The 26648-nt window shown below is 38.0% G+C and overlaps 1 protein-coding gene across 4 annotated transcripts in view; it reads right to left on the reverse strand.

Annotated features, from left to right (window-relative positions):
- The window catches only part of ALS2 (alsin Rho guanine nucleotide exchange factor ALS2), a 74501-nt gene that overhangs the window by 2354 nt on the left and 45499 nt on the right, over window positions 1-26648 (reverse strand). For 3 of the 4 annotated variants that reach the window (XM_044241318.1, XM_044241319.1, XM_044241320.1), the window contains 20 exons: window positions 24040-24171; window positions 23508-23636; window positions 22890-22960; window positions 22420-22486; window positions 21876-22078; window positions 21690-21755; window positions 20515-20613; window positions 19564-19728; window positions 18327-18438; window positions 17945-18022; window positions 13324-13457; window positions 12261-12428; window positions 7738-7855; window positions 6531-6688; window positions 4555-4677; window positions 3312-3488; window positions 2439-2484; window positions 2165-2226; window positions 1453-1602; window positions 1167-1263 (listed from right to left, as the gene is read on the reverse strand). In XM_044241318.1, the coding sequence (XP_044097253.1) occupies window positions 1167-1263; window positions 1453-1602; window positions 2165-2226; window positions 2439-2484; window positions 3312-3488; window positions 4555-4677; window positions 6531-6688; window positions 7738-7855; window positions 12261-12428; window positions 13324-13457; window positions 17945-18022; window positions 18327-18438; window positions 19564-19728; window positions 20515-20613; window positions 21690-21755; window positions 21876-22078; window positions 22420-22486; window positions 22890-22960; window positions 23508-23636; window positions 24040-24171 (2355 nt within the window). The remainder of the gene's footprint in view (window positions 1-1166; window positions 1264-1452; window positions 1603-2164; window positions 2227-2438; window positions 2485-3311; window positions 3489-4554; window positions 4678-6530; window positions 6689-7737; window positions 7856-12260; window positions 12429-13323; window positions 13458-17944; window positions 18023-18326; window positions 18439-19563; window positions 19729-20514; window positions 20614-21689; window positions 21756-21875; window positions 22079-22419; window positions 22487-22889; window positions 22961-23507; window positions 23637-24039; window positions 24172-26648) is intronic. The other variant, XM_044241322.1, reaches the window with a different exon arrangement.

Raw genomic sequence — 26648 nt, forward strand, 5'->3', positions numbered from 1 at the left:
GCATTTTCCTACATATAAATGTATCAGTTGTTTCTCCCTTGCAGATACGTTGAGAGAAACTCTTCTTATAACACAAATACTAAAAATTTAAGTTCTAGGCGGGCAATATTTTCCCCAGTTTCTCTACCTTTTTTAGTTTATTTAATGGAAAATGTTAGTGATATTTCAGTGGAAAAGTCCAAACAATTAACCCAAGCCCTAAACCTGCCATTAAATTCTAGGATTTTTTCTCATCTTAATTTGCCTATCTCTCCTCCCTTCTTTTCTCTACACTTAAATTCTCCAAAGCATCTGCCACTAACAATGGGGGTGATGTTACCCTGATTCCACCCTCCCTCCAAAACACCTAATAAGCTATCCCAATACATTAACCATTTATTAAATAATTCCTCTTTTCCATTTTTGTGTTTGATGTTTCCAGTTTCACATGGGAAATTCTTATTCTAACACTGCCCTTTTGAGGGCTATCCCTTCTGTTAGAGGTCATGTCCATTCTTGTGACAGTAACATGCTGTCTTAATTATTGTAATTTTCTATTTTACTAATTGGCAGAGTCAGTTTATTCTCCCTTTCTTTCAGGAGTGTTTATGCCATTTTCTATTTGTTGTTGCTCCAGTATACTGCAGAGTTATTCTAAAATTCTAAGAAAAGTCAAGGTGAGGAAATACAATGACTTTCAACAATCCCTAGAGAGTACTCAAACTATAGAAGCTCATCTGTAACACACTGGTTACAGTAAATTCATGGAGAAAAAAGAAGATGCAATTCACATTCATTATATACGTACTGCCTTCTCTGTGTTATCTCATTTCTGTTAAATAGCTCTAGTGCTGGAGACTTTTTTGGACACTACGAATCCTTTCTGCTTCTTTTCTAGAGTTAACATTTACATAGATGGGTCTCTCGTTATAAGCATTTCTAATGACTTGCTTTATCAGTTTATAGGGAGGATTGGGTAATTTGCTTTAGTATTTTGAAGAATAACTAACTGATTCTACTTTTATTATATTTTAAAATAATTAACAATGTGTGCTCTAAAGGTATTTAATGTTTGCATTAAACCTCTGTATAAAGATGACAGTGGTTAATCACAGATTTATAATATGGTAAATTAAGGACAGACTTTAAGATAAAAAATATATATATTAAATACTACCTATACTTACCTTCAGGGTGGTGAACATTATTCCCTGTTCCCCATGCTGAAGATAAGGGTCCATTAGATCCTCAATGAGGTGTACTTCGGAGCCTAAATTCCTAATCCTGCCCCAATGAGAAAAAGACACTGAATTATTTCTGCTTATATGTACGTCCTCCTTCTGAATATACATAAGGGAAAATATAGAACAGCTCACCACAGTGGAATGGGTAAAGAGAAATGGCTCATCAGTTCAGAAAAACACTTATTAAAATAATGAGTTCCTAATAATCAAGTCAGAAAAGGTTGGTCACCTGGCCCGTAGCACCACATACAAGAAAACAGGAAACAAGTCATCCATGGACCACAAGAAGTCTTCCTGAAGTGATGCCAGCACACTCTGAGAGATCTCTTCAAAAGTTTGCTGGATGACCTTAAGTTTGTCTGATGGGGTAAATGTTGTGCTGTTGTTATTAAAAAAAAAAAAAAAAAAGTCCTGTAATTTTTCTTAATAGAACTGTTTAATATTAAATATTAATTGCTTGACAATAAGCCCTCCTGGGGCTTAGGTATCTTAAGTTGCACACATCAGGCATAATGAGTTGCTGGAAGGGATGAGCAGGGTAATCCCTTAGTTCCTTGAGAAAGGATGCCTCCAACTCTCTATGGTTCACATGGAAGAATTCATTAAATCGTAAGATTACCCCCTTTAACCATGTAGGACACTATTCTCCTAACACTTCTCTGAGTAATAAAGTTTGGTTAATTTCCATCTGGCTAAAGATGTGATTATGTAGATACATTTCTGGGTAGGCTCTCTACCTCTTTTTGAAAACACAATGGCCTTGTAGAGTAAAAGGTAAGCCACATGTCTCAAGAGAGCCTTTTCTGATCTCCAGGCTGAGTGTGACACCTTCTAGGAGTGAAGGGGGGGGCACTTAGAACTTAAGTAAAGATAAGATCTCATTAGTATCTTAATAGACTATTACTTCGATTTGTGTGATTTTTCAACAAATCAGCAATTACCTGATCTGCTGTAGACATTCTACAGCTGAGGCAAAACAAGCATCTTTTGTAGTTGGCAAAACCTGCAAAAAAGAGAATTTATGAAGGTCAGCGAGGAAAGCTGTCTTCCACAGTAACAACAAAAATTAAATGACACTGGTAAAGGTGTGGCTCTTCAGTGAATAACTCATGCTTAGCTACCATTCTATCAAAGTAAAATGGAAATGTTTTATTATTTTCAATATCCCACATTGAAGAAAAACATATTTACTGAGGAAACTAAAATTTACTATACCTTTTTACTTTCTCCAAGGATTGACAAGGTTGCAGGCCAGAATTTCCTACAATGGAATCCAGACACTGTTAGCGCAAGTTGTTACTTATGATAGTTTAATACCCATTAAAAAAAGCTGATGGCTATACTGCCTTCCCTGTCCCCATTTAAAATAACTGTTCCACAGATACAGTTTTAATAAACATCCCAGAAATAATTTAAGAGTTCCTATCATGTTCTAAGGGATCTGTCAATGTACTACAATTCCCCCATACTTTATGGATATTACCAAGTTGGCCAAAGTCTTTCCTTCACTCAGTTTTACTGTATTTTTACTGTCAAATTATCCTACTGAAAAAAATTCACTTTCTGATTACGGCTTGGTCACTTTTGATTGCACATATGCACAGTTACTGGGTTCGGGGGAACCGGCCTCATCACAGCACTAAGAAAAAAGCGTAATGTGTTCCCTTGGAATAACAAGAAACAATGCTTCACAACAAAGAGCATTTCTAAAACTTTTAAATTAGACTGGAGATGGGGAGGAAAGAAAGAGAAGGAAAGGAAGAATGTCGAAGACAAAATATAATGAATTTTTTCTGAAACTGTAAACGTATGTATTCTAAGGACTGCAAATAGGATAGGTCAAATTTATGTATACACACACACACATTTTATACACACGCACACATTCAGAAGAATAACAAAGTTTTATACTCCACTCCAAAAATTCTCAAAAGATTAAATATCACTATTTTGCCAAACAGATATGCAAATAAGGGAAGAAATTGCAAATCATATATTCCATTGGGTAGTAAAGTACCAAATTCTTGATAATGCTGTTTGCATTTTAAAATAAAACCATTTGATTCTACTCCTAACTACTGTACTTACCTCTGTACCCCAAGGAAGCCCAGAAGAGCAATATCTGGCTGCTTATTCAGCCGCAGAACACATTCCCAGTAAATGTCTTCCTCGCGATCGTTATCCAGGGCATAGAGCATGAACAGTGGTGGGTAGAGCCGAGGCAGCAGTACGGGAAGCAATAACCCAGAACTTGTTACCACATAACTACAAAATATTGGAGAAGCATTCATATTAAAATGGAATACAGAATCAACGAGCTTCAGTTTCTAGAGCTGAAAGTAAAGATGGGACATTTCGAGTAAAGACACAGTTATAAGAGGGGCACCTGGGCGGCTTAGTCAGTTAAGGGTCAACTCGATTTTGGCTCGGGTCAGGATGTCAGGGTGGTGAAATTCAGCCTCGAGTTGGGCTCTGTGCTCAGCAGCGAGTCAGCTTAAGATTCTCTCTCCCCCCAATCCCCCTACTTTCTCTCTTTAAAAAAGAAAAAAAATGAAAGAAAGATATGGACATTGGGGAGGGTATGTGCTATGGTGAGTGCTGTGAAGTGTGTAAACCTGGCGATTCACAGACCTGTACCCCTGGGGATAAAAATACATCATATGTTCATAAAAAAAAATTTTTTTAATTTAAATTAAAAAAAAAGAAAGAAAAGAAATAGTTATAACTTTATTCTACTTTCATATTTGGAGCTAACATGAGAACCTTACCTATATGGGCCCAGAGTTTTATCTTGGACCAACTGTGAATACTTTTCATTAACTCAAAATCTAACTGAAAATCTAGTTGGTTCCATTTTGAAAAGAATTCCCTGTGGTTATTCTAGATCAGCGTGACGTCTCTTTGTTCAGCGTCTTTGCACCCAGTCATCTGGGACTGTGCTTTCGTGGGGTTGGGCTAATACAATGTAATACAGCCTAAAGGGATCTAGCCCAAACACATTATTTGAAAAATAAGGAAACTGAGATCAAGAGAAAACTTTTCCAAGGGATTCTTTGTGTTTGTTTGTATGGTTGGTTTTCAAATATTTGATTTATTTGACAGAGAGAGACACAGGGAGAGAGGGAACATAAGCTGGTGTGGGAGGGGGCAGGGGGAGAAGCAGGCTTCCTGCCAAGCAGGGAGCCCAATGTGGGGCTGGATCCTAGGACCCTGGGAGCATGACCTGAGCCAAGGCAGATGCTTAAAGACTGAGACATCCAGGCACCCCTCCTTGGGATTCTTTGGCTAGGACCACCCACCCTCTTCACTGTCTCTACCCAACTCCATTTACCCTGGCTCTGGCGACTCGGATCTGGAGTCTGACTTGCCAGTGCAAAAGGATTTCCTCTCCGTTGGCAAAGGGGCAGAGAGAGGAATTGTGCTGCCCTCTTCAGGAAGCTCAGGAAACAAGAATCTAAGGAATAACAGAAAATACAATTATAAAATGTTGTACCTCGAGAATGGTTAAAAAGAATAAAATGCATTTTTAATGCATTTCTATTATTTCATCTATTTAAAGGATCTATGCAATCAAATTTTAAATCAACTAAATTTTTTAGTTCCCTAAGATTCTTAACTGATTCTTTTTAATTACAGGATAAAATTAAGAGTGTAGCTAATGAATAATAATACCACTAAAAAATCATGTGCTTTTTTTCTCTGTCTGGTTATTAAAGAGTGAGAAATTCTTATCTCTGTGTTTTTCTTACTGGCAAATTTCATCTGAGGTCAATCTGTATTGACTCTTCAAGCAGAGACCATTATTCTCACAGCACAAACAATTAGTTGGAAACTACTTAAATATTCAACACTAAGAAAAACTGAAAATCTAATCAATGTAAAATTTAAAAAATTTTTTTTGTTGTTTTAATTCAAGTTGCTGCAGCGTCTGGGTGGCTCAGTGGGTTAAACGGCTGACTCTCCGTTTAGGCTCCAGTCACGATCTCAGGGTCACGAGACGGAGCCCGCTTGGCTCTGAGCGCAGAGTCGGCTTGTCCCTCTCCCTCCCCCACTGCCACTCTCCCTGCTCTCTTGCTCTCTCTCAATAAAATCTTTAAAACAAAAATTCAAGTTGCTAAAAAATATTTTTCCAAATTATCAGGATGATAGATAGGTTACTGAGGATTTTTTCCCCTAAGTTTTCAATTTGCCCTAGATTTTCTCTCTTTGACCTCTTACATGCAATTGTGGGCTCCACTATAAACAAGTTCATGGTCCTCTTTTAGACATACACCTTGACTCTTTAAAGGGAGCTTGCAATCTTTTCTATTTTTGTAGACTTATATGGAAAAACTAAACCAAAAGTCAGAAAACTTATCTTCATTATCCTCATCTAAGTAACGTCAGTTGAAACACTCCCAGCCGGTGGTCTTTTAGTGGATTACACTGTCCCCTCAAAACTGGAGACAGTTCCAAATGCATCTATCGATTCTGAAGTTAATAATAGAAAGAAGTTTTCCTGGAAATTTCATAAATTTTTGTATAATGACCTCATTATAGTATTTACATGTTGGCTTAACTCCAGTAAAAGATCTTAAATTTCACAAGTTCCAAATTTCCTACCTAAACTTTCTTTCCAAAGATATTCTACTTGCTTGCTTTCTCACCTCTTTTCAAGTCTCTGCTCAGATAGTACATTAGGCACGTCTCCTGGACCTTCTATTTAAAATAGCAGCCTCTTACCTCCAGCCCCATCTTTTGCCACATTTACCATCCCACGACACACTACGTATTTTATTTAGTCTGTCCTGCTAGAATGGAAGCCTATGAGAACACACACAGTTCCCTGATGATTAGTTAGGCATTCTTTCAGGTACCTGGTAATCGTCTGTATCTCTCCTTTGGAAATTGTGTATTCTGGTCCTGTGTCCATTTTAAATCAGATTACTAGTGGGTTTTTTTTGTTTGTTTGTTTGTTTTTTAGTGTTGAGTAAGTTCTTTATATATTTTGGGTATTAACCAAATCATTATCAGATATATCATTTGCCAATACCTTCTCCCACTCAGTAGGTTGCCTTTTTTGTTTTGTTAATGGTTTCCTTTCCTGTGTTTATTGCATAGAGTAAAAAACATGTTTTTTGTTGTTTAATCTATTTAAGAATCTGTGGCACAAAAACCATTTTCTTGATGAATAATTTCTTCAAGGAGTAGAAACCGTAATGATTCTTCACAAAGCTGTAAATCTCTAGACTCAGGACGAAGACACCTAAGCGTTAGTATAAAGCAGCGTTCCACAGCTTGCAGACTTCAGCGAGAAGGATCTCTTACCTCACCAGCTGGAAGATTCGCTTAAGGTAAGACTTGATCTCCTTCACAGCCTCCTGCAATAACCGGCGATTGGCTCCCACACCCACGTATGTCATTCTGTAAACTGCAACCAGGGTCTCCACAAGCCTGCCCAGGGGGTGCAGGGGCGTGTCACAGGCCTGAACAGGAAGAGGATCACCGAAGTCAGTCAAGGACTAACAGCAGAAACAATCAACCAACAAATAATAAAACAATTTCATAAATGATAAACAATTTTCAAAATGGCAGGAGTCAACTTTTGGATCGAGAAAATTCAAATACTTCAACTTTTCTGAAAGTGTTGAGTCTACCCAAATTATATGGAGTAGGAGTTTCTAATCTTTTTTTTTTTTTTAAAATATTTTTATTTATTTATTTGACAGAGAGAGATCACAAGTAGGCAGAGAGGCAGGCAGAGAGAGAGAGAGGAGGAAGCAGGCTCCCTGCTGAGCAGAGAGCCTGATACGGCACTCGATCCCAGGACCCTGAGATCATGACCTGAGCCGAAGGCAGCGGCTTAACCCACTGAGCCACTCAGGCGCCCCAGGAGTTTCTAATCTTAATCAAAGAATCCTTTTGGCATCTTGGAAAATAGCTCTGGATATACTGATAAATATAATTAAGCTATAAACTTCATCAAAAAAATTGCTCAAAGGTAACCTCTCCTATTTTTTCGGTGAAGTTTATAGCTTAATTTATATAATATATATTATATATTGATATAATTACAACTACTTGGCAGTTGATTATGCTCCAATATTGTCACTCTCTAGTTCCCTTGATTTCTCTTGATACGGCTTCCTGCAACCCCATATCAATGCATGTCATGCTTTAAAGTGTAGCTAATCTTATGGGGTTTGAGAAGGACGCAAAGAGCGTAACCATGGGGTGAGGGCAACATGATTTATTCAACCGCTAGTCTGCTCATGTTACTAACAAAAAACCATTTTAAACTTTGACCCTTTTCTCAAGAACTCCCTTGAGCACGTCACAAAACTTTAAAAAGTTCTATCATCACAATAGGACAATATTCACGTGCAAATGTGCTTTTAGTAGTCAGACAATTAACAAAGGGAATACCTGGAAAGCAAAGATGGGAACAGAGTACCAATAAGCTTGAGCGCAATGGAATGATACAGTGTAGTAGCTGCGTCATTCATTCACAAGACCACAGTAATTCTGACTCTACCTTTATTAAATATTTCTTGATGTCATCATATTTCTCCACAGAGAAGGCTCCAACATGCTGAGGAATGAATTCCAAACTCTCCAGTGTCTGAGTCTGCGAACGACTTAATGTCTCTGGACTGTAAAAAAGCAAAAGAAAGCCCATTATGTATTTCATATCAGAAAAACAAGGCAACTGTAATGTGCACATGAAACACTGTCATCAAATAAGGAGGAAATGGACTACCCAGCAGTGTTTGGCCCAAATGAGCTCACGACTGGTAACTGACCTGCTAGTAGATTTTTCTAACAGCCATTCCTGTGTCATTTAATGTTACTTCATACCAACTACAATTAATTAATGAGGATTTTGCTTCAGTATCAATGATGGTATCAGGAGGTACTATAATGTTAGCCTGAACAGAAAACTGGTGTCAGACTTGTTAGTGACAAGAGAAAAATGGAATAAGAGAGAGAAAGTAGTGAGGAAAAACAAAAACTTATGAAAAGGCAGGGCACCTGGGTGGCTCAGTGGGTTAAAGCCTCTGCCTTCGGCTCAGGTCAATGATCCCAGGGTTCAGGGATCGAGCCCTGCATCGGGCTCTCTGCTCAGCAGGGAGCCTGCTTCCCCCTCTTTCTCTCTGCCTGCCTGTTTGCCTACTTGTGATCTCTGTCTGTCAAATAAATAAATAAAATCTTAAAAAAAAAAACCAAAAAACCCAAAAACACATGAAAGGGCAGAGGAAGAAGGGAAATGAGCTCAAACAAGGAGATAATGAGGATGGTGTAAGGGCGGTGAGGTAAGCACAAAATGGGTAAAGGGAAGCTTTGGATGAAGAGGCCACGGTAAAACACATACTCAGTAATCAAGAGACGTTTTTGGTAATGGTATCCTATTATTAGATTACAGCCAATTAGAAATGGCATGCAATCATTATTACTATCCTATTTTAGATAAACAAGCCCTCTGTGGTTACAACATGTTTTATTATATAAAAGTTCATTCAGGGGCATCTGGGTGGCTCAGTGATTAAGCATCTGCGTCCGCCTCAGATCATGATCACAGGGTCCTGGGACCGAGCCCCTCAATGGGCTCCCTGCTCAGAGGGAAGCCTGCTTCTCCCTCCCCCACTACCCCTGCTTGTGTTACCTCCCTCACTGTGTCTCTATCAAATAAATAAATAAAATCTTAAAAACAAAACAAAACAGTCCATTCACGCTCATCCTCGGAAACACCCAACAACAGCTAACCAAGGTCAACCAGAGGACCAGAGTCTCAGCATTTAGACAGACAGGCTCGAACAGAGAAGGCACACCATCAGCATCACACACAGGGCGGAGTCCACAGCTTTCAGGATCCTAAGAGTCCCCATTTCTTCTACTAACAAAGAATATAAGGCAAAAATCATGAACTTCATGAATGAAACACTATTATCCGTTCCTGTTTATCCCCAATATAGGAGGGACGAAAAAAACCCAAACTTCTTTCTATACAGCAGGAATCAAGTTCTTTGGGTCCAAATGCCAAGCAATGCTGTGGGAGTTTCCGGCCAAGTTAAAGAATAAGGAAATATGCAGAAGAGCAGACGGAGGGAAAACAAAAAAGGAGAACAAGGGAGAAAATAAGGAAAAGAAAGGAAGGAAGAGGTACAGCTGTAATCTTGCTTTCAGTGCTGCAGAACTGCGGGGCCACCTGCTCCCAGTCTCCAGAGGATGCTGGTCACAAACACGCAGGCTCGTAAATGGCAGCTGCCCTCCAGGTAGTGCTTCTTTTTTCCCTAGTTGCTCTCCCGATATTGTGTCTTTCAATCTGATTCTGAGGTGTCTGTTCACGGGTATCTTCCTTGGTGGATGCAGTGTGCTCAGCCTCTTGAATCAGCACATTTGCCTTTCACCAAACTTGAGAAGTTTTCCACTATTATCTCTTCAAGTATTTTTTTCATCCCCATAATTTTTCTCCTCTCCTTCTGGGATTCCAAGGACACAAACATTAGACTGTCAGGTCCTTAAAGCTCTGTTCCTTCTCCCCCCGCCCCATGTATTTTCTCTCTGTTGTTCAGTTTGGTTAATTTCTATTCCTCTATTCTCAAGTTCACTGACTCTTCTGCTGTCATCTCTATTCTGCTACTGAGCTCACCCAGTGATTTTGATTATGAGATTTCCTCATAATTCTAAATTCTGAAAAGTTAGAATTAGAATCCTCAATTCTAAAAATTTGATTTGGTTCTTCTTTACAACTTCTTTTTCCTTGCTGATATTTCCAATTTTAATAGTTGTTTCAAGTGTGTGTGTTTGTGATTGCTCATTTGGGCATTTATATACTAGCTCCTTTAAAAAGTTCTTGTCATTATGTCAAAATTTATGTTGGGAAGTCATGGTATGTATTGACTGTCCTTCCCAAAATGAGGTGGTGGTTCTTTGATTGCCAAGTAGTTTTGGTTTATATTCTGGACATTTTTGAGTATCATGTTATAACACTTTAGGTCTTGTTTTTTATCCTATGAAGAATATTGACAGGCTAGGGGAAGGGAGGGAAAAATAAGATGAGATCAGGAGACAAACCATAAAAGACTCTTAACTACAGGGAACAAACAGGGTTGCTGGAGGGGAGGTGCATGGGGGACGGGATAACTGCGAGACTGGCAGTAAGGAGGGCACAGGATGTAACCAGCACTGGGTGTTACGTGCAACTGCTGAATCTCCGAACTCTATCTCTGAAACTACCAATATACTATATGTTAATTAAATTTAAGTAAAATTTTAAAAAAGAATGTTGATAGGCATAATAAACATAGTAGAGTTGAAACTATTATCTTTAGAAGGATTTGCTTCCTGAAAGTCCCCTAAAGAAACGTGCAATATTCCCTAACTAGTCAGGGTATTTTGCTGCACACAGGAAGGCTAACAATGTGATTTATGGTGAATATCAGCTTTCCTTCGGGGACTGTGGAATCCTGACAGTTGCTAAGCACAGAGAGTTCGTGTGACCAGCCCCCAATAAAAACCGTAGGCACTGAGTCCCCAACGGGCTTCCTTGGGCAGAAAGACTGTACATGTGTGGCTGAATTTTACTGCTGAGGACAGAGAGTGGGCTCTGTGGGACCCTTCAGATAGCAGTTCCCCTCCATTAAGGTGCCTCTTTTTTTCCCTAGCTGCTTTCCCGATTTTGTCTTTCAGTTTGATTATGAGGTGTCTGTTCATGGATGTCTTTTTTATTAGGATGCAGTTTGCTCAGCTTCTTGAATCAGCACTTTCATCAAATTTGAGAAGTTTTCAGCCATTATTTCTTCAAGCATTTTTTTCACCCCCAGAAGGGAGAGAGCATGGGAAGCTCGCCCATGGATTCCTCCACACTCTGCCTGGGTCTCCCCTTACGATCCGGCTGTAGCTCCTCGACGAGTTGCTGTAGGAACTCTTACTTGGACGACTGAGTCTTGTGAGTCCCTCTAGTGGATCAATGAACATGTAGTTGATCTTGGAAACCTCTGAAATAGCTGACATTTTTGTTTCAGCCTTCTGTGGGCCATGGTTTCCCTGTCAGTTCACTTCTCAAAGCCTCTGCAGTCCTGTTTAGGTCTGTCTGTGAGCATGCCCCTCAGCAGGCAGTAGTGCGGGGCCTGGGTGGAAATCTACCTATTAGCTCCGATCTCAAAATGTTTGTGTGCTAATTAGGACCAAATCCACACAAAGCTCCTGGTGAGTCCAGGAGTTCATAAACAACCCTACAGAGTTGCTTTCTCGAGCTCTTTGCTCTCCATTACCTCCCCTGCATTTTCTGGGCCCCTGTTAGATCCTCAGGCCGGAAAATGCCCACTTCTGTGAATGTACCACATTGAGGGCGAAGCAGTGGGAGGACAGAGTGCGAGGCCAAAAAAACTGTGGGATTTGGCCATGACCATTGGCCCTGAGGAGCCACTAACAGAGGAAGAAGTTTCTTCTCCCCCAAGAGTTTTTCCTGTTCCTGGCTGCTCTAGCAAATGCCACAGCCATCCCTGCCACAGAAGTACCTAGAGGCAGGAGCCTGAGAAAATGAAGGAAAAAGAATGAAAGAACACAGTGTGTCTCCTCCATTTCATCTGAGCTTTTTTTTTTTTTTTTTTTTCATCTGAGCTTTAAGAGTCTCTTTTTTGCATCTTGAGGCAGGAGCACAGGGTTATTTCTGGAGCTATGTGTCTACGCCACAGTGCTTACGCCAAGGTTTCGAGTTACACTGAATTCAGGCTGAGGGATACTGAAGTTAAAAAATTCACAACTAAAACAAAAACAAAAACAACTAGTAACTGGTTCGATGGTACTTGGAATTCAGGTGTTTTTCCTCAATACACTGGCTGACATTTTCTTTGCAGAACAGCTGCCCACGTATTCTGCCTGGTTTTATAGTTCAGTTCAGTAGAAGATAAAGGGAGGTGTATTGTATCTATATTACCAGAAACAGAAAAACATCACTGACTTTAAAATTGTATTTTGAAGTTAAATATGGCAAGGCTTGCCTACTTTTTAAGTTTTAACTTCCTCTAACATGCTGCCGGGTAGGCCTTCACTCACCTGTCTCTGTGTTGGCGCCGACTGGTGGTCAGGGCCACGGCAATATTGTCCCAGGCTTTCCAGACTTCCCCTTGGCCAGGGTTCTCACAGCCCAGTTGATGCCAACATTCATCAAATACCGCTTTCCACTTTTCATCAGCGGACACTGCCAGGTTTCCCAGCTTCCTGCTAATAAAGTCACACCAAGCTTTTATTAATCACTTCTTCTGTGCAAAAATTCTGAAGAACAGAAACTTTCTCACATACAACTGGGAATGCTTCTCCAACAAATCTGCCGAAACTGGCAGTGGTTCTATTTTATAAACACTGAAGGGAAATTTTAAAGGAATGATTTTTAGCTACTTAATGTTTATTAGGTACTAAAGTGTATAAATGGTTAAGTACGAAGCGCATCAGAACGGACTCCTTTGCTGTCTACATTTCCACCTAATTGATTTTGTAAAATTGATTTCTGTTAAAACAAGGACTTCTATGCTTTGCCCATCTCATAATGAGAACTGTAAAATGCATTATACAATACTGGGTTCTAAAAATATATCAAGCACCATCAGAACAAAGAATAGGAGAAGGTACCAAAATACAAATACAAAGCTAATGTTGGAATCAATAAAGGAGAATATATATGTGCCAAAAACATGGAGGCAGAACATAATACACTTAGAGATATAGATCTTATTTTCTTCCCCACATGTGCAGAGTATATATAGGCTATATACAGGCTTGGCCTTTACTTTTCAAAATCAAGCTGTGTAGGGATTCCATTTAAGAATGCTCTCTTTCAATCAGTTTGGGTATCTGCATCATTAGCAGTAAAATTAATCCCACACACAGAACTTTTATTTTAAACATCTATGCTCTGAGGCTATAATCTTATCCAAGACTATAGATTCTGTTATAATAGCAGTTGGCAATACAAAGAAGTTATACTTTGTTAAAAAATGACTTCAAAAATTCTTCTGCCTTAAAAAAAAAGTTCTATAATTAAAATATTAACCAGCTTTGATAAAAGCAAGACAACTCAAAACACTTAATGATCAATCCACAATTAACACCAGTTACTCACAAAACTTTGGGTTTGTCTTTATCACTCTCATACAGACTAGGCTTGAAGTAGGTTCCAGTGATTTTTATCCCAGATCCCCATTCTCCACTAAAATAACCTTCAATATAATCTCCATTTGGCATAGTCAGTGTTCCCTAGGTAAAGTTAAAGAAAATGTCAAATTTAGAAGAATTTCCAATTTAAAAATCAAAAGAAAAAAAAACACCAAATAGTTAACATTTTCTTTTAATTCTACGGTCCCCAGTACTCTAAAAAAAAAAAAAAAAAAAAGAGTATGTGTATATGCATGTGTTAAAAAGACTGTATGAAAATAATCCATGGGTAAAAGAAAAAAAAAATCACTGAAAAAAAAAGATAAATTATTTTGAGCTGAATGAAATGAACACAAAACTTCCCAAATTTATCCAATCTGGTGCCCAAAGACAAATTTAAAACTATAAATGTCTATTTAGAAAATAAGAAAGCCTTCAAATCAGTAATCTAAAATTCCACCTTGGGTCCCTGGGTGGCTCTGTTGGTTAAACATCTGCCTTCAGCTCAGGTCATGATCCCAGGATCCTGGGATCGAGCCCTCCATTGGGCTCCTTGCTCAGCGGAAATCTGCTTCTCTTTCTCCCTCTGCCTCTACCTCTCTCTCTCCACAACCCCAGCCTGTGCTCTCTCTCCCTCTCACTCACTCTTTAATAAATAAATAAAACCTCTAAAAAAAAAATTTCCACCTTACAGAATTAGAAAAAGAGGAGCAAAGAAATCCAAAACAAGAAGGAAGAAGATAATAAACAACAGAGCAGAAATCAATAAGATTTTTAAAAAGAAAAATCAATGAAACTGAAATTTGCTTCTTTGAAAAGATACACAAAATTGCCATTAACTAGATTAATAAAAAAAAAAAAGACATGAAATTCCAAAATCAAGAATGAAACAGGGGGTACTACAGTAGTCTTACAGAAATTAGAAAGGTCAAGGGAATACTAAGAGAACAACTTTATACCAACAAATATGGTAACTTTGATACAACAGAAAATTTTCTAGAAAGAACCAAATTACTGAACTGACTTGAGAAGATGTGGAAAATATGAATAAGAGGAAATTGAACGCCTGGGTGGCTCAGTTGGTTAAGCAGCTGCCTTCGGCTCGGGTCATGATCCCAGCGTCCTGGGATCGAGTCCCACATCGGACTCCTTGCTTGGCAGGGAGCCTGCTTCTCCCTCTGCCTTTGCCTGCCATTCTGTCTGCCTGTGCTTGCTCTCTCTCCCCCTCTCTCTAATAAATAAATAAAATCTTAAAAAAAAATAAAAATAAAAACTAAAAACAGTCTCACAAAATAATGCTCAAGACCAGATGATTTCATTCGGTCTCAAAAACATTCAAAGAAGAAATAATACCAAGACTTCATGAGCTCTTTTAGAAAACAAAGTAGGAGGGAACCCTTCCCAATGCATTCTATGGTGCCAGTTCTACCAAAGACAAAGACAACATGAGAAAAGAAAACTAGAGACCATTATCTCTCATAAATATAGATATAAAAATCTTCAACAAAATATTAGCATTAAACCCAGCAAAATATACAATTATACATCATGACCAATTATGATCTATCCCAGAAAAGCAATAAATATAATACACCATATTAATAAAGGACAAACATCACATGATCGATCTCAACAGACACAGAAAAAGCTTTCTGAGAAAATTCGAGATGTATTCAGGACAAAAACTCTCAACAAACTAGGAACAGAACTATCTCAATCTGATTAATCTACGAAAAATCTCTAGCTAACATCATACTTAATGGTGAAAGATTTAATGCTTTTCTTCTAAAATAGGAAACAAGGCAAGGATATCCACTTTTAGCACTTCTCTTCAACATTTTACTGAAGAACTAGCCAGTGTAATCAGACAAAACAAAACAAATCCTCCATATTGCAAAGGAAAAAGTAAAACGGTCTTTATTTAAGTCAACATGATCCTGTATAAAAGAATTCCTAAGAAATACACACACACACTTCACATCAAACTCCTAGTAGAATAAATGAGTTCAGCAAGGTTTCAGGACACAAGAACAAAATACATAAATCAATTTTATTTTTATATAATAGCAATGAATAATCCAAAAATAAAATAAAAAACCGGGGTGCCTGGGTGGCTCAGTGGGTTAAAGCCTCTGCCTTCGGCTCAGGTCATGGTCTCAGGGTCCTGGGATCGAGCCCCACATCGGGCTCTCTGCTCAGCGGGGAACCTGCTTCCTCCTCTCTCTCTGCCTGCCTCTCTGCCTACTTGTGATCTCTGTCTGTCAAATAAATAAATAAAATCTTTAAAAAAATAAAAATAAAAATAAAAAACCAACTCTCTTTACAATCGCATTAAAAAGAATACTTAACGGGGTGCCTGGGAGGCTCAGTGGGTTAAAGCCTCTGCCTTCGGCTCAAGTCATGTTCCCAGGGTCCTGGGATGGAGCCCCACATTGGGCTCTCTGCTCAGTGGAGAGCCTGCTTCCCTTCCTCTTTCTCTCTGCCTGCCTCTCTGCCTACTTGTGATCTCTGTTTGTCAAATAAACAAATAAAATCTTTAAAAAAAAAAACAAAACAAAACACTTAGGAAAAGAATTAAACCAATGCAAGAGATAAACACTGAAAACTACAAAATATTGCTGACAAAAAATTAAAGATCTAAATAAAAGATATCCCATGTTCATAGATTGGAAGATTCCATATTATTAAAAACAGCAATTCTTCTGAAATTGATCCACAGATTCAACACAATCCCTCTCAAACTCTCAGTAGGCTTTATTGCAAATATTAAGAAACCAGTCCTAAAATTAATATGGAAAGGCTAAAAGATCCAGAATAGCCAAAACATTTTTAAAAATAACAAAGCTGGAAGACTTACATTTCCTGATTTCATAACTTACTAGAAAACTATAGTAATCAAGGTACTGTATTGCACTGGCACAGTAAGAGATAAGTAGATCATTGGAATATAATTCAAGAGTCCAAAAAAACCAAAAAACAAAAAACAACAAAAAAAACACCCCACACATTTTATGGTGCTTAATTTCAGAAAAGGCGTCAAGAAAATTCAATGGGAAAAGTTGCTGAGGCAACTGGATACCCACATGCAAAAAGAACAATTTTGGTATTTAAGCCACACCATACACAAAAGTAATTCAAGATGAATTATAGACCTAAATATAGAACGTTTAGAAGAAAATCTTCTTTTTTTTTTCCCCCTGCATGCAAGCAGTGGAGGGATAGAAGGAGACGGAGAGGGAGAGAGAATCTCGAGCAGACTCCGCACTGAGCATGCGGAGCCCAACACAGGGCTCGATCCCATGACCCTGGTATCATGACCTGAGCCAAAACCAAGAGTTGGACACTTACCCAGTTGAGCCACTCAGGTGCCCCGAGAAGAAAATCTTAATAATCTTGAGTTAGGCAAAGATTTTTTTAGATAGGACATCCAAAGCCTGATTCATAAAAATGTCCTGATATACTGGCCTTCATTAAAAAGTTTTGTGTTTCAAAAGGCACTAATAAGAAAATAAAAGGAAAGCCAGAGACTGTAAGAATTTGTGACTCCTATAGCTGATATAGGACTTATGTCCAGAATATATTAAAAACCCTTACAATTCAATAAGATTATAAAAACCCTTATAATTCAATAAGACTATAAAAAGACTATATAAGCAAATTCTTAAAATGTCAAAATATTTGAAGTATTTCACCAAAGATGATACAGGGATCACTAATAAGAACATGACAGTATGTTCTACATCATTAGTCATTAAGAAAAGGTAAATCCAGACCATGAAATAGCATTTCACACCTACTAGACCTGTAGAAAGAAAAAAAAAAATAAAAAATACTGGCAAAGATGGGGGGAAATTAGATTCCTCATAAATTGATGATGAGAATGTAAAATGATGTAGCCCTTCTGGAAAATAGTTGGCAGCTTCTTGATAAGTTAAATATCAATTTACCATACAACCCAGCAACTGCATTCCTAAATATTTTCCCAAGAAAAATGAAAACATATGTTCAAACAAGAAGTTGTATTCAAATGTTTATAGCAGTATTATTCCTAATAGTCTGAGAAATACAAAGAAATACAGAAAAATATAGAGATATAGAGAAGTAAAGAAATAATCCCATGCCCATCAGCTGGTGAAGGGATAAACAAAATGTGACTTTAGAATACTACTCAGCAATAAAAAGGAATGAACTGCTATATAGGCTACGATACGGAAAAATCTCAAAAACATTATTCCAAGTGTAGGAAGACACAAAGAAGAGCCCACATATTGCCTGATTCCACTAAAGGACAGACCTGAAAAGACAAATCTACAGAGTTACAAAGGCCACTAGAGGTTGTCTGGGACTGCTGCGAGAAACAGAGAGTGACTGAGAATGAGCAGGAGATGGTGACAGGAATCTTTTTGGATAATGTGAAACGATCTAAAATTGGATTGTGGTGATAGCTGTACAACTCTATATTTACTAAAAGTCACTGAAATGTACTCTTAAAACAGGTGAATTTTATGGTAAGGTAGACTTTTTTTTTTTAAGTCAAAGAAAAATTAGTAGAAGATTATATTAGAGGAAGAAGAAAGTTAGTTTCCAACCTTTCCACTAAGAGTCCAGTCATCTGAAAATTCTCCCTCATATATAGTATCATCTTCGGAAAGTAAAACCCCATTTCCCTATGGGAAGAAACAAAACAAAAATCACAACAGACAAAATGCAAAGTAGCTTAGAGTTCTTAAAAGTAAGAACTCTAAAAGTAACTTAGAGTTCTAAATTTAGAACTCTAAAACTAACTTAGAGTTCTAACTCAAAGAACTTAAGAATTCATACAGCCATATCCCCCCAAAGCCTTAAATAATCTTAAAAGACAAGAAAAATACTACCAAGAAGGTAGAACATTAATAAGATGATGATTTAAAAGTCAAGGGCATGGGAGTTTTAAAAAGTCAATAACTATAAGCGAAGTATTCTACTACTCACCATCATTTTATTAAGGTGAAAGTTGCCTTCATAGTATAATCCAAACTGGGTAACTACCACACCATTCCCTTGACATACGTCATCTTGCCACATTCCCATATACTTTTCCCCCCTATATAGAAATAGAAAAGAAATGAAATGAAAAACTGATGATAAGGATGAGATTAAAAAAAAAAAATTACAACATGGAAGATTCCAAGCATCACCCCTTCGTTAGTATCTGTTCCATTTTTCTGATTAAAGTGTTTAACTCTGTGTCTCCTCAAACATGGAACAATGTAGTACAAAGATGTCTTACTCAGAGAAACGTTCTCTCAGGAATTTAATAATATAGTCTAGCTGACATAGGTTTGCATATATTCCATGTATGTCCTTGATAATTGAAAAATGGAAAGTCAAGAATTCAACTCAAAATAATTCAAAATGTAATACACAGGCTCAAATACATGCATACTTTTTTAACTCCAAAACTTATTAACCTTAAAAAAATAAATGAGGTTTATCATATAAGAAGTCTCATTCTTCACAAACTCAAACTCAGGGAAATCTTACTAATCTCCACTAAAAAAACAAAGTAGCTATGAAGTGCCTATTAAATAATCATGGAGTTTAGTAATAACATCTAAATTTTAAAACCCCATATTATAAAAATAACATGAAGGGGAAAAAGTATATATTAAGTCCAAAAGCAAATCAGGCTAAAGCAAATATGGAGGCAAAAGAAATACACTCCTCCCCAAGGTTTAGTTAATTGAATTTAAGCTTGTCTGCTGGGTTCCTAGCATGATAACAAGTCCCTGACCTAAAGAAAGACCTAAGCAGAAAGGTGTTTGGATGCCATCCCATGACCCCCAAAGGGAATTTCCATTGGTTGCCTCTGACCTTTTACTCCTATTATCTACAGATTGTTTTAAAGGTTGCTTTTTTTTTTTAATAATATTTAAAGATTTGGTAACCTCCATAACTCTAAAAGCTTTGTACATGTGGAGTTTTAAGAAAATGGCACCAAGGTTAATTTTGAAAGATCCTGATCTTGTAAAGAAGTAACCAATTATCTAGTTTACAAGCAAATGGATAAAATGATGCCTGACAACTGTGTCGTCTTACTGAAAAATGTCTCAATACCGTCTAATTAAGATCTTAGCTGAGCCTTCATAAAAGCATCGCTGTTACTGGAGAAGTGCAGGAATTTTATCCTCTATCACTCAATGCTGAGATTAGAAGCAGAATACTGTACCTAGTGATATCATCAAAGACACCATATCCTGCTTTCTTATCCATTACCCATTGGCCAATGAACATGCTGGGAGAAGAGGAAGTCAATTTTCCACTTCGCAGGAGACCATGACCATGACGCATGTTATCTTGAAAGCAGCCTTCAAACACTTCACCAGAGGCATAACTGTGGTTACAAAGAATGGATAAAGATCACAAAAACACTGACTTCTGATGCTAATTTTTACAAAGTTTAGGAAATTCAAAATTATACTCATGTCCCACTAGTAGCTGTAATTATTTATTTATATGATTATTTTTCACCAATCAAAATTTTTCATATTTGAATGTATGAGGCTTAGAAAGTAGACATCATGGATGGTATTCCGTGTTAACAAAGGGGAAAACGTGTATTTTTGTTAAAAGATTTTATTTATTTATTAGAGAGAGAGTGAGAGAGAGCATAAGAGGGGAGAAGGTCAAAGGGAGAAGCAGACTCCTTGTGGAGCTGGAAGCCCGATGTGGGACTCGATCCAGGGACTCTGGGATCATGACCTGAGCCGAACGCAGTCGCTTAACCAACTGGGCCAAAGAGGTACCCAGAAAAATCGCATTAATCCCTCAGGGGAAAATTAAATAATGAGTAATCTCTGAAAGAATGATAGGCTTTGTCCACGTTAGAGTTATTTAATAAATATAAGATAAACTTATAAGGAAGACATTTAGCAGATTTTATGATAAAGTAAGGTTTCTAAGGTTTGTACAGTTTTGTTGAAAACTAAAAAATAACCTAATATTTTCATCTTGTGATAGATAAGAAGTTACCTTTATAAGATTTTTTAAACAGTTTCAGTCATAAAAAGAATAAATAAAATTTACTTACTCCTTGGAAATTCTGGCTACACAAACATTTAAGTCTAAATGAGTCTTTGAAAAAGCAATACCGGCCCAACAACCTTTCCAATGTTATTACCTATAGACTCCTTGACCACACATTTTTCCTTCTTTCCAATGGCCCACATAATGGTCTTCTTTGTTCAATGCTTTGTTTGGGATTCTGTATTCTCCATATCTATCGCAGAGGAAAAAAAAGGATCAAACGATACATTTGGACATATTCACCTTTTCTACAGATGCACTTGTAAACATTTTAACAAGGAGAACAGGAAAAAGAACTACCTATGGTGGAAAGGGGTAAATGGGGTTTTGGTTTAAAATGTATCTATTATGATCCCAAGCTGCCACAAGTTTAAAGGGGTGAGGACTCAATCCCACTACACAGAGACATGTTTCAGCCTAACTCCAGTGAAAAACAGAAAACCTAGTCCGAAGCCTTTCTGCTACTAAGGAGCCACATCACCTTGGATAAGTGCAGATACCCACCTCCCTCATCCATGCATTGCAGTGGGGGGCAGTGGGGTGTAAATGAGATTATCTCAAGTCTCCTTTCATTGTAAAATTCCATTAAAAGGAGATTAAAGACATTATAAAAATGTACATCATCACACACACAAAAATCTATCCAATTTGTATAGTAATCTTTTCCATATGGAAAAGTAAATTACTTTTCTTACCTAATATAAAATACTTCACTGCCATAAGTTTATTGTGCAAATATTTTGTGTTAGAAAACATGATAAGCTTATACAAAAATAATGTCACTTATGTACCATTAGGATAATATATCATGTAGAAGATCTCTCCTTTAGCATATCCCAGAAATTAAAGATGACTTAAAATTACTGAAAGGAAAAAAAGTATAACTACTGAAAGGAAAATCTGTCTATGCCTTTGTGTAAAGGGCACTACTAACTCAACAGTTCCCCATCAATATTACCCCAGGTTCTCAGTCTTCACCATTGAGAAATGGACAGATGACAGTCCCACTTTAACATACAGAAGGGCTGTGTCACTTGATGTCACAAGGCTATCAAGGTAAATGATTCACTCCAGGTAAACCAAGGCTGCTTCCTACATTCCCAGCCCTCTTATGATCACACACCCACATTGTAAGCCCTAGTACACTGCATGCATTTCTAAAAGAGAAAACAAAAATCTATTTGTTTTGAAAATAACTCCTAATACATTAACAGTATCATCAGTGAGCTAAAGCTGAATTCACTCTTGTGTTTTATACAATCTTCTTACCCATCTTCCAAGCCATTCCTGAACATGCCAGAATACATCTTCCCATCTGGCCACTTCAAAACCCCTCTGGAAAGCATAAGCAAAAAATAATACACATCAATGAATGTTTCAGAGAACCGATACTTTTTCAGGATCGAATCAGGCTATCATCCCTTCACCCCACGCATAAATCTTAAAGGCATTCACCTGCCATGAGGCTTCCCTGAAAGCCAGCGTCCATCATAGGTCGCATCCTTCAGGCGAGGATCCTTGTAGAAAGTGTATTTGGCACTGCGTGAGATGGGCGGCTCCTGCCTCTGAATACCGCTGCCACTTCCATAAGGTGGAAGATCAGATGTTCCCCTCAAAGCCTGATCCACGGCTTGGCTTATAGCCCGCAGCCACTTAGTCTAGGAACAAAAAAGTAAGTGTCAATAAGCTTAAGGCAATAACTCATTCAAGCACTGCTTTAAATCCTGATAGCTCTCCTTGCTGGGAATAATTTTTCCATCTCCTAATGCTTTTCTTATTGAGTAAACCTGACTGGTTCTTGGATTTCACTGCTGGATGTTCCAAATTAAGTCACAATAAAAAACAAAAAAACAAACTTAAAGTCTTGATTTAACGAAGACTTACCAGATAATTATGGATCATTAGCCAAGGAAAAACAATTTTTATCTTTTCTTTCCTAGCATAAGAGACAGAAGTAGCCAGGCCAAAAGATCAAAAGAAAATGTCATCATGGACTAACCTTTTCCTGGGGTGTTGATGAAACGAGAGTGAACTGCTCCTCGGGTGTAGTTATCTTTAAGCCGTTCCTAAAATGTTCACAAGGATAAATACAGATAGGTATGACAACCCGTCATAGTATCAGTCCTCAAATATGAAAAGCAACTTGTCTGTTTCAAGAGAAGCAGAAATCAATTACATGTAAATGCAGACATGTCCTGGGTTTGGTTCTCACAGTAGGAGATAGAAAGGGCACAGAGTCAATTAGCTCTGTGTGGCACAATGGGGATGTGAGCAATGGAGAAGCCCTTCCATCACTTATGATCAGCCACGACCTTCCCAACAGGCCATTTTACTATCTATAGGCTGAGAAAATGAGCCTCATTATGCAGAATGGGGAGGACTCCTGAGCTTTTCCTCATGTCTAAGGAAACCACCTAGGTAGCAGAGAGAGAGAATGAGGTGAGGGCCTGGGAAAGGGGACACACTTACACACCACCAGCTTCTTCAGAAAGTGGCTCTGCCCATAGCGTAGCCAAAGGGAAAACATGATGTGTGGAAAACTGAAAGAAAGAACATGGAGACATATCTGAGAAAGCTTTGAGGGCCCTGGAGTCTCTGCTATATAACCTCTTTCAAATGGCTGAGGCCACATCAGTGCCTCATCTCGGACACAGAGTCCCCATAACATAGCTAATCCCAGTGGGTCTTGTCATCTCTGCTACAAGGACCCCTTCACATGACTGATATTCATTTCAAGCTGGAAACTAAAAGAGCTCCCTGAAATGTGGCTCATACCACAAATGCAAGCTGAACATTCTTTTTTTTTTTTTTTTTTAATTTTATTTATTTATTTGACAGAGAGAGATCACAAGTTGGCAGAGCAGCAGGCAGAGAGGGAAGCAGGCTCCCTGCCGAACAGAGAGCCCCGATGCGGGGCTCGATCCCAGGACCCTGAGATCATGACCTGAGCCGAAGGCAGAGGCTTAACCCACTGAGCCACCCAGGTGCCCCTAAACATTCTCTTTTATTCAACAGTTTCAGCGAAATCACAATATTTTTATTACAAACTGATGGCTTAATTAAGTAAAAGTTACAAATCTGGCATACCTGGGCATGGACTAGGGCATCGTTAAAGAGAATGAACCAGTTCACGGAAAACCTCCCGGCATGCTGCAGAGACAGGGCTCGGTTACTGCTCTCGCAGAGCAGCCGACGCTCTGGCTTCCTCAAGGAATCCTGGAATTGAACACAGACACATAAGTGAACCATCAGAATTATGTTAGCACACAAAGAGAAAATGAAAAAGACACAAATCACACTTAGGAGAATGTGTGCCTCATAGCTTAGTTTGGTGTTAAACCTGAAGTTAGACAGGATCTGAATACTTAATAAAGGCACCAGAAGGAAATGAAGAAAAACACAGGAACAAACAAAAAGTGTTTTTTAAGTGTTCAGAGAGGACTCCTAGAAATGAGGGTGGGGGCTGAGGTCTACAGCTCCTATTACTGTGCTCCTTTGACCACCCTCAGAAGAGGGCTCATTAAAACATTATCGTAAACAAGTGAGGAAAGGAGAAAACTTGACATTTGTTAGGGATACGCCTTCTGTTTGCTGGGGTAATGCAGTTGGCATGGTTTACCGTCATCTTCCCCGGAAAGGTCTTCCAGAAGCCCAGTGTGTACTCAGCTTCCTTCCTTCTCCTGCCGAGATGGAGAGCAAGAGACTCGTAACAAGAACTGGAATCCTGCAGTTTCTGGTAGTCCGGAGATGTCTGAAAGCCAATAAAGGGGGAAGGGGGAGAAAAAGAATATAAAACAATTGTCCAGAATCTCAGTGTGGTGTTGATACAGTATTAAATTTAGGGAAGAAATCCAAAGGAAGAACAGACGCGGTGCACTAAAGGGGGCTGAGCAGAAAGAAGATTGGTTCCAGAACATTCTACTATACACATGTATCTATGAAAAAGAGGCATAATTCCAGGGGAGAGAAACAAACAAACTCCTTAGACAGTTATGAGTGAGGAAAGCAGCAGAGAATTCAGAATATGGGAGGAATTCTCAAATGTTTTGGTCTCGGGAAGGCCCTCTATTTTGCTTATCTGGGCTATATCTACTGACATTAACCATATTAGAAAATAAAGTTGAAAAATAAAAAATAACCTTTAATTTTTATTAACTCACTTCAAATACAGTAACAGTTTAAATGAAAAATATATTTTCCAAAACAACAACAAAATGCTTAGTGAGAAAAGCAGCATTATTCTACATTTTTTCAAATCTACTTATTATCTGGCTGACAAGGTAATAGGTTTCCATTTTGTTATTGACTTAATCTGTTGGTTGAAACAGATGCAGAAAATCTTACTTGATAAGGATATATAGTTGGAAGGCTAGGATTATTTTTACAGCCATTTCAAATAATAGTGGACGTCTTTGAAACTAAACCAAAAGTTGTTAAGTGGTAAGTTCTTAAAGAGTAATGCAAATGTGGAATGTGAAACTATATTAATCAAACTTTTTCTACTGTTAAATTAAATCCACTGATCAATCTTACACTATGGATACAGCTTTTACTTACACATGATTTTATAGCATGTGGATTAGACATCTGGAAAAATTCTGGTTCACTGACCTTCTAAATGCTGATACATTTTATTATAAAACATCAAAAATTCTATGTTAATATTATCACTAATCTCATCAGAAAAATTTGTCAAGTACTGGGAAACTGCCAATCTCAACAGTGATACATACACGCTTCCCACATTTTACTTTTTGCTTCAGAGTTCAGATTTTATCATTCGCCACAAATAGTTGTTCTCCTTGAAATGACAGGTTCATTTACTCATTTTTGAGAAAATATCTGCCTAATACCCAAATCTGAATAAACACAGTTATCTGTCAACTGTTCTTTCAAGTTAGAAAACAAAGACAAAAACAAAAACCAGCTCTCAACTCAAACAATAGTGATCTTGAGCTTTTTTCTTGAAAAACCTCTCTACTCCGATATGCAGCAGAGCTGATCTGCGTACCCCCATCCCATCACACAGAATCTTAAAAGATAAGTACTGTGTGTGGTGATGGATGTTAACGAGATTTATTGTGGATGATCATTTCACAATACACCTCTCTAGCGAACTATTACGTGGGATACCTGAAAACAGAATGTAACAAGTCAATTATATCTAGAAAGAAAAAAGTCACTGGTTGAGGTTAAATAAAATTAATAATTTTTGCTGTGTCACCAAGAGTATTTTTAAGTGAAACTGGCATATTTTCACTGCTTTTGTTTTTTTAACTGCAAGCACATGGCAGCATAAGAACACAGTGATGAGTCTGGTGCCACTGCCCTGATTCATGCTAAGGAGCCAGCAGTTTTGTCCATCCTTACTTCTGCACCAATGGTGCAAATGACACACCATGGAAAAGCAAATGTCTTACTACTGTCCTGAAAACAGTCTGATCTTGCGACCCCTCTGAAAGGGTCTTTGGAACCCCCAGGGGTTTGTGGGCCAAGCTTGGGGAACCAAATACAGGACAGGGTATAACTGCTATGCTAGGTGGAAAGCCAGCAGAAGGAAAAACAAAAGGATGACCCCCTCATGTCCATGAGTAATTACTTTACATTCCACAATTCTTACAGTGATTCATATTCATTTTCCATTCATTTAAAAGACATTTAATGGCATGTACTACATACAGAATATTCTGCTCAGTGTCGGGGATTAAAAAAAAAATAAGGTACAATCGTTGTCTTCTGGGAGCTTAAAACAAGGCAGAAAAGATAGAAAAATATACAACATAGCAGAATAATGCAATGGTTTTGCTAACAGGTTATCTATCAGAAGAGACAATATAGGAAAGTGGTTAAAAGACAAGACTCTGGAGCCTTTGGATATAAATTCTAGCTTGACCAATTGTCAGCTGTGCCTCAATTCTTTCATCTGATGAAAGGGGATAATAATAATAATAATAATAATATCTATTTCACAGGGTTGACATGGGGATTAAATGAATACACGTAACATGCTTAGTACCTGGCACATGGAATGCATTTAATAAAATCAGGTGTTTTTACCTAGAGAAATTTATAGGTATGTATCATGTCTAAGCTGTACCTGAGATTTACTAAATAATAATGTGCAGTGTTGGGATATGGCCATGTACTTTGAAAAAATTTCCCCAGATGATTTTGATCCCCAGTCCTATAGATCATAATAAAAGAATAATGTTGAGAGAGAGTACTAAC

The sequence above is a fragment of the Neovison vison genome, chromosome 3 (assembly GCF_020171115.1).
Source record: "Neovison vison isolate M4711 chromosome 3, ASM_NN_V1, whole genome shotgun sequence".
Classification (NCBI taxonomy): Eukaryota; Metazoa; Chordata; class Mammalia; order Carnivora; family Mustelidae; genus Neogale; species Neogale vison.